Source organism: Tetrahymena thermophila, assembly GCF_000189635.1.
Source record: "Tetrahymena thermophila SB210 genomic scaffold scf_8254552, whole genome shotgun sequence".
Lineage (NCBI taxonomy): Eukaryota > Ciliophora > Oligohymenophorea > Hymenostomatida > Tetrahymenidae > Tetrahymena > Tetrahymena thermophila.
Window position 1 is genome coordinate 234,605 of NW_002476323.1, and position 10,393 is coordinate 244,997.

General features: G+C 20.9%; 5 protein-coding genes across 5 annotated transcripts; 3 read left to right on the plus strand and 2 right to left on the minus strand. All coding sequences in view use genetic code 6, as the record gives it.

Annotated features, from left to right (window-relative positions):
* Positions 1-33: 33 nt before the first annotated feature.
* Positions 34-1,325, plus strand: TTHERM_00794620 (TBP1 interacting protein; the record flags this gene model as incomplete). The annotated part of the gene is made up of 5 exons (XM_001020981.3): positions 34-267; positions 324-458; positions 541-592; positions 657-1,135; positions 1,188-1,325. The coding sequence occupies 5 exons, from the start codon at positions 34-36 to the stop codon at positions 1,323-1,325; spliced, it is 1,038 nt and encodes a 345-aa protein (XP_001020981.3).
* A 477-nt stretch (positions 1,326-1,802) lies between these two features.
* On the plus strand, positions 1,803-5,267 carry TTHERM_00794640 (kinesin motor catalytic domain protein; the record flags this gene model as incomplete). Its single annotated transcript, XM_001020983.2, has 12 exons — positions 1,803-1,952; positions 2,103-2,274; positions 2,356-2,621; positions 2,748-2,808; positions 3,177-3,364; positions 3,430-3,547; positions 3,749-3,939; positions 4,001-4,072; positions 4,132-4,512; positions 4,568-4,804; positions 4,869-5,078; positions 5,133-5,267. The coding sequence occupies 12 exons, from the start codon at positions 1,803-1,805 to the stop codon at positions 5,265-5,267; spliced, it is 2,181 nt and encodes a 726-aa protein (XP_001020983.2).
* Positions 5,268-6,704: 1,437 nt separating this feature from the next.
* Positions 6,705-7,921, plus strand: TTHERM_000794659 (transmembrane protein, putative; the record flags this gene model as incomplete). Its single annotated transcript, XM_012798845.1, has 2 exons — positions 6,705-6,795; positions 6,921-7,921. The coding sequence occupies 2 exons, from the start codon at positions 6,705-6,707 to the stop codon at positions 7,919-7,921; spliced, it is 1,092 nt and encodes a 363-aa protein (XP_012654299.1).
* Positions 7,922-8,272: 351 nt separating this feature from the next.
* Positions 8,273-8,653, minus strand: TTHERM_00794660 (hypothetical protein; the record flags this gene model as incomplete). Its single annotated transcript, XM_001020985.2, has 1 exon — positions 8,273-8,653. Exon 1 carries the CDS (start codon positions 8,606-8,608, stop codon positions 8,273-8,275), a length of 336 nt encoding a protein of 111 aa, XP_001020985.1. The 5' UTR covers positions 8,609-8,653.
* Positions 8,654-8,907: 254 nt separating this feature from the next.
* Positions 8,908-9,203, minus strand: TTHERM_00794670 (cyclin-dependent kinase regulatory subunit; the record flags this gene model as incomplete). Its single annotated transcript, XM_001020986.3, has 2 exons — positions 8,908-8,994; positions 9,051-9,203. 2 exons carry the CDS (start codon positions 9,201-9,203, stop codon positions 8,908-8,910), a joined length of 240 nt encoding a protein of 79 aa, XP_001020986.1.
* Positions 9,204-10,393: the final 1,190 nt, after the last annotated feature.

The window sequence follows — 10,393 nt, forward strand, 5'->3', positions numbered from 1 at the left end:
AAAATTAAAAATTAATTTTCTAAATAAAAAAAAATGAGCGATACTGAAGTAAATACAGAAATCGATTTAGGGACAGTAAAAAAAAGGAAAAATGCTAAAAATGTTGATAAATAATAAGATGAGGATGCTAAAAAAAAAGATCAAATGGACACTGTTAAAATTGGGTAAAATAAAAAGGAAATGCCAAAAAAGAAAAAAAGTTCTTCAAAAGAGTCTTTGGTTTCCTCTGTTTCTGAATAAAAAAACCAGTAAAAAAAAGCAGCAAAAGTAAGATAAAATTTTTCAAATAAATCTAACTAAATTAAAATTATTTTTGATTAAAGAATAATAATAAAAAAGCATTAAAAAACCTTGACGAAGAAGTAATTGGGGATGAAAATACTGATGAAAGTGATAGCGATGAACAGATAGCAAAAGAAGATATTTCTACTTGTGACTAAAAACCAAAAGGCGGAAAGGTTTTTAGTTAACCATTTATTATTTCTTCAAATTAATAACTCTGAATTTATTTTACTTATTTTTGATTGATAAAATCATAAGGGTGCAAAGAAAGAGCAAAAAGCTAACAATAAAAATAAATACTCTGTTTAAGGTAAAAATACTTGAATGTACTTGAGAACAAATTCTTGATACAAATAATGTTATTTTAAAATTAGATTACTAAACCTTGATTGATTACATGAAAAACTCTAACAAGCCTTTTAATGCAACTACTCTTGAAAGTAACTTAAAAGGAAAAACATAATTTAAAAAAGGGTCAATTGAGGCTGCACTTAGTTAGGCTGTTGAAGAAAAATATATTGTTAGAAAAGCATATGGTAGTGCATATGTATTTTGGTATAACCAAGAACTTCTTCCTGTTGTAAATAAAGAGGAGATAGAGTAGTTGACTAATGAAATTCTAAATAAATAAAAAGAGGCTTCAGAAGTAAACTAAAAATTAAGAAATTTAGTTTCTTAGTTATCGAAAGTAATGTAAGAAAAAACAAACGATTAGTTGCAACTAGAAATAGAAAAATTTAAACAGTAAATTTTTTAATTAGATTAAGATATGCAATATTTTACTAGTGAATCGTTTATACCAGAAGACTCTAACGTTGTAAGATAAATTGAAGATAAGCTAGCTAAAATAGAAGTACTAATTAATTAATCATACCCTTTTTTAATTTCTAATTATATTTAAATAGGGTATATTTAAAAAAAGAAAAAGAACTTGTGAAGAAGCCGTCAAGGATTTATTGGAAAACCAAGAGGAAAGCATAAGCTTATAATAGATGTTTTAAACAATAGGAATTGATGAAGCAGATAATTCAGCTCTTATCTGAGATAAAATAAATTCATTTTGCAATTTTCGTTTATTTATTTTAATAATTAATTTTGTAAAAATATAAATTTATCAAGAAAACCACTTAAAATACTTTTAATTTTGTCTGATATTTACATTTTATTTATTGTAAAATTTTGGTCAGTTATTTGTTAAAATGACTTTTCATAAAATCAATTTATTTATTTGATAAAAAATTAATTTTACTTAATTATATTTTATCAAAATTAAAACTCCTAATTCACTTATCAATCATAAATAATAGAAAGCTATTTAGTAGGATTAGAAGAATTCGTTTGAACGAGAGAATATTTAATCTTCATAAACTAATAGCTATTTATTCAAAAAAAAATTATATAAGTAACAATTATTAAACTAATTAAAAAAAAATAATTAGTTTTTATCAATACCAACAAAAATTAAATACATTTAATTAAGTATAAGTTAACAAATTTAATAGCAATATAAACAAGTAATTATGAAATCTTTGAATAATACTTCTCAAAAGCAGGATTAACTAACAGCTAATTCATAAAATGAAAAGAAATAAAATATTTAGGTTTATATTAGGCTAAGGCCATTTTTACCTCATGAAGAATAAGAGGATGTTGTAGAAATAAAAAGCGAAGTAATTATTTATTAAACAAGGCAATTAATTATCAATTTATTACAACATTCAAAAAAATATAAAATAAAAAATGATATTTATTTGAGCAAGAAATGAAATAATTTCATTAAATATTTGTAATTCATATTAAAGCTAAATGTATTTAAATAGGAAAAAAAAATTCTAATAAAAGATAGTCTTCATTTAATGGAATCAAAATTTGATCAAGCATTCGATCCAAGTCAAAATTAAAAATAAGTATTCGAAAATTTTAAGCCCTATCTGTAAGATATATTAGATGGTTATAACTTCACTGTTTTTGCATATGGTTAAACTGGTTCAGGTATTTATTCTGCATTAATTTAAAATACCTGTTTTTTATTGGAATTTAGGTAATAAATAATATTTTATTTTTGGTAATTAGGCAAAACACACACTATGTTTGGAGCTGATTGGGAATATATGAGTGGACATTAAGCATATACAGGAAGAGATTTGAGAGTTTAACATTAATCTACATTCTTTGAATCACTAGAATCTGATCATAATTTTGCTGGAATAATACCTAGAACCATATATGAAGTTTTTAGATAAATAACTCTCAAAAGAGAATAGAATCCTCATATGCAAATATCTGTTTATGTATCATTTATTCAAATTTACAATGAAAAAATATATGATTTGCTTCAGGTAAATTTTTATATTACTTTCCTTAATCTTAGTTTGATCAAGTAACTTATCTAATTTTTAGTCAAAGTTACTAATCTTTTTTTTATATAAAAATTTAAATTAACTCAAATACCATGTTAAATAAAGGATAATTAGAAGCCTGTCGCTTTAGCTATACATGAGAATAAACAGTCAGGCATGTATGTTGGTAAATTATTTATTTTTATTTTATAAATTTTGAAATCACCAACAAATTAAAATAGAAGTTTGTGAAAAAAAATTTTAGCATTCCTCAAAATATTTCATATAATTATAAACTTTTGATCTTGTTTAAATAATTTGTATGAAGAGTAACTAAAATGATATATTATTTTTTACTTCTTAGTTATCAAAAGGAAGTGTAATTTAAATATTTTTAATTACAAAATGATTATTTTTACTCATTTCTATTTTTTAGAAGGTTTTAGATTTATTTTTGTTCTTAGAATAATATAGTCATATATATCATTTTCATATATAGAAATTTATAAAAAATATGATTAATTCTATATTAATTTACTATTAATAAATAATAAGAGGGTTTATCTGAATATTAAGTAGCTCACTATTATGATAGCTTATAATTAATGAGAAGAGGAGAAAAAAATAGAGCTATTCGAACTACATAAATGAATGTAAAAAGCAGTAGATCACATACTATTTTCTAACTATAAATAGAGAGAATAGATGACAGTGAATATTAAAAAGAGAAAAAAAAAATTAAAGTAAATTAATCTTCATTTAATTTGACAATATGTTTGTTAATCTGATCTCATTGATAATCAAATAGCGTTCAAAAATTAATTTATGTGATTTAGCAGGCTCAGAAAAAATAAATAAGAATGAAGTTATGGGAGGAGAACATTTTAATGAGTTAAGAAGCATTAATTTATCTTTAACAACTCTAGGTAATAAGATCTAAACATATCAATTATTTAGATTTTTATCATTTATTTTTTTAACTGTAATATTGCTTGAAAAAATAGAAAATAATATTTAAATTATTTTTTAATCAAATTGGTAATGTTTTTCCAATCTAAACATTATTGCATTTAAATTTAATGGATATTAAAATAAATACATCTAAATAATTATTATTATTTATATAGGCAAAGTTATACACTCTCTAAGTAGCAATCAAAAGCTACCTATTCCATACAGGGAATCTAAGCTTACCCGTATCTTGTAAGATAGCTTAAGTGGGAATTGTTAAACTTTTATTATTGCAAATATTTCTCCTTGCTCTAATAGTTTAGAAGAAACCCTCTCAACACTAAAATTTGCAGAAAGAGCTCAACATGTAAAAATAATAACTTTTATATTTTAAAGTAGATTTTGCTAATATAATTTAAAATTAATAGATAACTTTAAAGATTAAGCCAAACGAAATAAATGCATCAGATTTTTAAATAGTACAAAAGCTCTAAAGAGAAGTAAATTAAAATCAAATTAACAAGGCTTTATAGATAATTAATTAATGAACTTATAATAGATAAATTACTTAAAGGATTTGCTTCATATGAAAAAGAAAGGAATCAATCCAAATGATATCCATTAAAGATTATTAAAATTGCAAGAGGAGAATGAACGTTTAAAGAAAACTCATATATCTATAAATGAAGTAGAGAAATTGATTTAAGAAAATAGATAAATGAAATTGGAAATCACAAAAATCTAATAAAATACAGTATAGTCTATGCGTGGGATATTTGATGATTCTAAGACTGATAAAGATACTTTAAAGACACTTGCAGAATCTAAAAATTTATTAGATTAAGAAATCTTACTGAATAAAATTAATTAAGGAGATTAAAGCGACCACTTTTTTTTAAATACAAACTCATCTAATCAAATAATCCTACCACCAATATAAGTAAAACTTAATAACCAGATTAAAATTTTGATATAAATTTTCATTTTTTAACTAGATGAATAGCAACGATAATATTAAAATATTATTTGGTACTTCTTAAGAAAAACCTTTCAGCTCTTATAATCCTTCTGTTAATAGCAGTAGTTAGAGAGGGACTTTTATAAATTCAGGAAAACAGATGATGAGAAATGTTTTAGATAAAAAAACTGAATTACCTATGAGAATAAGAGGAAAAAATAATGAAATAAAAAATGAAAAGGGTTTCTTGGAAATGAGCAATGCTGAATCGGTGGTAAAAATTATTATTTATTTAAAAATTGTTTTAAATAATTCATAAATTATAAAAATAAATAAAGAGAATGGAATAAAAAAGGAAAGAAAAGATAAGAATATTAGAGAGATTAAATGATTTAGAGAGAATATAAAAGCATAATTAAGACAAATTAAAAAGAGAATTGCGTTTGTTAGAAAATCCTAATGACTCAGAGAACAATGATAATTATAAAAGTGTTTCAACATCTTCAACTACAAATATTGTAAAAGCTAGTTCATTTCATACTAACAGAGTAATATTCATTATTAAAATAAATTTTCATAAATGTAATTTCTTAATAATTTAGTTAACCCAATAAAATACACCTTTAAGATCATCTTCGAATTAATTAAACAACCCAATTAATAAGTAACTGAAAAAATATGAAAGTAACGAATCAAAAATAAAAATGCTAGAAAAAAGATTCTTACAAAATCTATGAGCGAATTAAGTAATTGGCATTTAGCAAAATAATAAATATTAGTCAATCAATTATTAAATTTAATTATTAAAACACAAAATAAAATAAAATAATAAATGATATAATTTACAAATCAAAAATTTAACTTATTTAAATTAAATAATTTTATATAACAACCATAAAATAAACGAGTGAATAAATAAATAAATAATAAATGAATGAATGAAATATATATTTACTAAATTAAAAAGTTAAAATTATGTATATAAGGTTTTGATTTAGTTTGTATATTTTCTTTAATTTACTCACTTTTAATTATCATATTTCATAATCTTATTCTATTAATTTAATGAATATAAATAATCCAATAAGTAAATGATATTTTATATAAATAAATAAAAATTTATAAATGAGTGTTTCAGCAATATCTCTCTATAATTAATATTTTGTGTTTTCCACAAATAGAATTCATTAACATAACTAATTTTATAAATTATAGGAGATTTTAAAGTTTATAAAGAATCAGTTATCATTAAAAAAATAAAGATTATATAATTTCCATAAATTTAAATCAATACTGCAATAATTAATTAAATAATTAATTTTTAATCCTTAGATAAAGTATTACTATTTTGATTTTTTTTTTTGAGATTAATTTGGTATAATTTTAAAAATTATCATTGTTTAAATATTTTAATAATTACTAATTTGTATTGAGAAACCCTATTTATCTCTTCAGTTAAAGGGAGATATTGTTAAAATGTAAATGGATAAGAATTTTTAAATAAATTAATTTATAATTTAAGAAAATTAATTTCATCTACATTAAAAAATTAATAAAATTTTTAATTTAAAACTTGAAATAATTTCTCCATATTTAAATTTCATTTTAAAACTCTATCTTATGTATTTATTGAATCTTAATTATAAATCATAAATAAATTATAATATATATGCATAAAAGGTAAAAAAATAAAGTAGTTAAAATTTCTTAAAATAAATTAAGAATATTTAAATACAAAAAATAAATATAATATATTGACATATTAAACATTTAAAATTAATATATTTTAATTACCTTAAAAATATTTAATTAAAATATTGCTTATGGTTAAGACCTAACTTTAATTTTATTTAAAAAATAATAAAAATTAATTTTAATAATTCAAAAATAACTTGAAAAGAAATAAAAAATATTTTATAAATTAATTTTTTAAAATATTTATAAAATAATGTAGAATGAAATATCAATAGATTTTTGTTAATTTTATATATGAATAAAATGAAATTATCAATCAAATCGAAATTTTTAGTTATAGTATCTTATTTTTAATTCGTTTTCTTATTTTTAAATGTTATTTATTTATTCAAATATAATAAAATTTCGTTGCTTAATTTATTTTGTTTATTAATATAAACTCAAAAGTTTAAATAGTTACCTCCCATTCAAAAGAAACCATGCACAAGTTTTTAGCCTAGGCTTTTTGCAAATAAAATAGATTTTATAAATTTCCATGCTACTCATTCTCAAAAATCTAAGATAAAGTGAGTAAGAATATCTATTTAATCTATTAAATTCATTACTCAATTTTATATCAGATAATTTTTAAATTACTAAGAGATGTTCACAAAAAAGTAGTGTGAATTGTTTTTTTTAACGTATTTTATAAATAGTTGATGTTCTAAGATTAGAATTTGATGAAAAAGGCTATTTTATTAACTTCCCTGGGCGTACTATGCCTGTTCCTTTAGATATGTCAGTGTCAGAAGCACAATTAGATCTATTTTAAAAATACCGTTTTGGTGAAATCCACTTTTTTAACAAAGATGGAGATTCTTATGCTGTATCAACTCCTTTATAACTAATCATATAGGATGATTTCTATATAAATCTTGAAAACTAATTTTTTTATGTTGTAAATACGTTGAATTCGCATAATGTTGCTTTGGGAGTTTAAACTATTCATGACACAAACTTCAATTACAAAAAAATAAAAGATTTTTGCTAAGTAGGAGGACATACAATGCAATAATAAAATGTTCTTTAAGAGTTTTTTGGGGAGTTTGCAGAATATTTAAAGAAAGACTCTAAGGAATTGATTGATAGATAGCATTTAGATCTTGTTATTAAATCTGTACTTAATAAAATGTCCATAAAAAACTCTCATCGCATTTAATAATTAGAAAAATTAATACAAGTAGTTGAAAAGCGCCTTTCTAAAGAAGAGACAGATAAAAAGGAATTAGACGAGACTCTTGTACAAAAAAAGATGAGAAAATTCTTTAAAAGATTCTTTGGTGTCGTTTTAGCTCAAATAGGTTTAGTATAATATGGCACATACGTATTCATAAGTTGGGACTTCATGGAACCTATCACATGCCTTTTAGGTATATCTGATGCTATTATTGCATACAGCTATTGGCTTTTCGTTAACAAAAAATACGGATACGATACTTTAGCTGAACGTAAAATAGCAAAAATATAAAAAAGCAAATATTATACAAGAGAAGTAGATGAATCAGATATTTTTGCTAAAAAAGACATTCTAGACTATCTCTATAGATAAAAATATTACCACTCAAATTCTTTGTTTGAGGTTTTAAATATTTTTGCTGATGAAAAAGATTTAGAAAAATTCACTCAAAAAAACAGTTATCTTTCAAATGATAAATGAAATATAAATAATTAATTAATTAATTAAATAAATAAATTTATTTTATTTCACCAAAAATAAATATTAAAATCAAAGTTTTATATTATGATCCAAATCAAAATAATTTGTGTTTATTTTAAAAAATAGCAACTCTATTTGGGAAAATTTATTCATATTAAAATTATTTTTATGGCTTAAAATTATTCAAATATTTTTATATTTATTTACAAATGTATTATTTCATAAAAATTTAATCTTAAAAAATACTACTTTAAAATCTAATAAATTATTAATTTTTTAGCAAATCTATTTGAGTTTAATATTTCTTTTAACTTTTCTTTAGCACGAACAAATTAGCTATATGTTAATTCTTCAAATATCTTTAAAGCATTTATGGATGTATTATTCAAGCGTTTTAGAAGCCTCTTACTTACAGTTACTTAAGTCGTTTGGACTATTTTAAAAGCAGAGAAAAGTTGTATTTTTCCAGTAATTAATATGATACTCAAGGCTTTTAAATGCTTTTTGATAGGCATCGCTATTTTTAATCATACATTCAACAAATTTATGCTCTTAATTGTTTGCTTTATTGAAGCAACTCTTTTCTACTGCAACAGCTTAATTATTATATTGCTTTTCAATTTTGCTAAGAGTAGGCTAGATCTAATTTACAAAGTTTTCGAATTCCTTGACTAGTTTAATATCCATTTTATCTGTATACAAATTTTGTAGAATATTCTTTATTTTTGATTGATTTTATTATCATCAAAAAATTATCAATAACAATAAAAATAAACACAGTTTATATACTATCATCAAATATCAAAAATAAACTTTATATTAAGATTAAAAGATTAACCAATGAAATATTTTTCTTAAAAACTAAATGAAAGAAGTATTTGCAAAAGTATAACACCAAGAATATAAATTAACCACATTAAATATATATTAATATAATAGTAAATATTTTTTATTTTTTTAGTTAGTTGAATAATTTAAGGATTTTTTCAATTCTAGAAATTGACAGGCTTTCTTAGCATAATAATGAATGGTTCTGGTTTATAGACATAAAAATGTTGCCATCCCTTTGAACTCTATTTTAAATTGAAAAGTATATTTTTAAAAATGCGAAAATCAAAAGTATTTTTACTTTAATTCCCAGAGATCTCCAAACATCCTCAGTCATAATTTTTCCTTTAGGAATCTTTTTATATAGGTCTTAAGGCAGTCTTACATTTCTATAAAAATATGCATCATCATTATAGGTGTCAGAGTATTCGATTTCTTTAGGAAACTTAGGCATTTTTTGTGATAAAATAGAAATAAAGAGTAATATTTTCTTTTGTTGATCTTTTTTATAATATTAAATTTTTTTTTTTTTATAAATAATAATTAATATTTATATCCAGCTTCTCTTTTTTAAAGGTTTATATTTTATAATTTAAATATAATTCCGAATTAATCAGTTGTGTATGGTACAGTATCTTCAAAATAATCTTTACAGTATCTTTTTTAAAATTTATGCAAACCAAAAACCTTAAAATAATCTATTTAACTTTAGAATTTATTTTTAAATGGTATCTTTTGTATAAATTTTTTTAAATTTATAAGATATAAAATATTTTTATCATACCTTTTCTATTATAAAAATATTAAATAAAAGAAGAACGAGTTTAAATCAAGATGATGAAATAAGATACAAACAAGTAAGTAATAAATATTTTGTAAGAAACTCCATTCATTTATTTACTTCTAAAATGTATTTCATACTTTATTTTTAAAAGTTTTAAAAAATTTTAAACTTTCATTTAAAAAAAACTAAATTTTTATTTCCTCCCAGTCTATCGGCATCTAAACCATTTACAATAAACCTTTATAAAGATAAATATTATGAAGAAAAACTAAAGGTTTAAAATTTAAAGATTATCAATTTATTAATTGATTTATTATAAAAAACAAAACATTAATGATTAATGATAAATAAATGAATAAGTATTCACCATAATAAATTATAAGAATTCTTAAATTGATACTTTTTATTGTTATTTAGCTAATAAAATATAAAATATTTATAGAGATATAAATTTTAGTTTGTTATAATAATAAAAGCAAAGGATAAAAATTAAAATAAATATGTCTATTTAAAATTGAATAATTTTTATATAAAATGAAAAAGATAAAATAAATTTTCATTTTATTTTTAAAGATTTTAAGTTAATTATAGAAAAATAGCTTTCTGTCAATTATTTAATTTAAGTTAATAATTAATATTTTTCTGTAAAAATACATAATTATGTCTGGAGTTGCTCAATTTTAATCATAGATTATTGTAAATTATTTCATTAGTTTTTAGATATTTTAATATATGATTAGCATTGCAAAGATAAAATATATTTTTTTTTACTATTTTATATTTAGTAAGTTTTTATCTATATCAAAAATTTAAAATTTAATCTATTTTAATACAAGAAAGAATTAGAAACTTCTATGTAT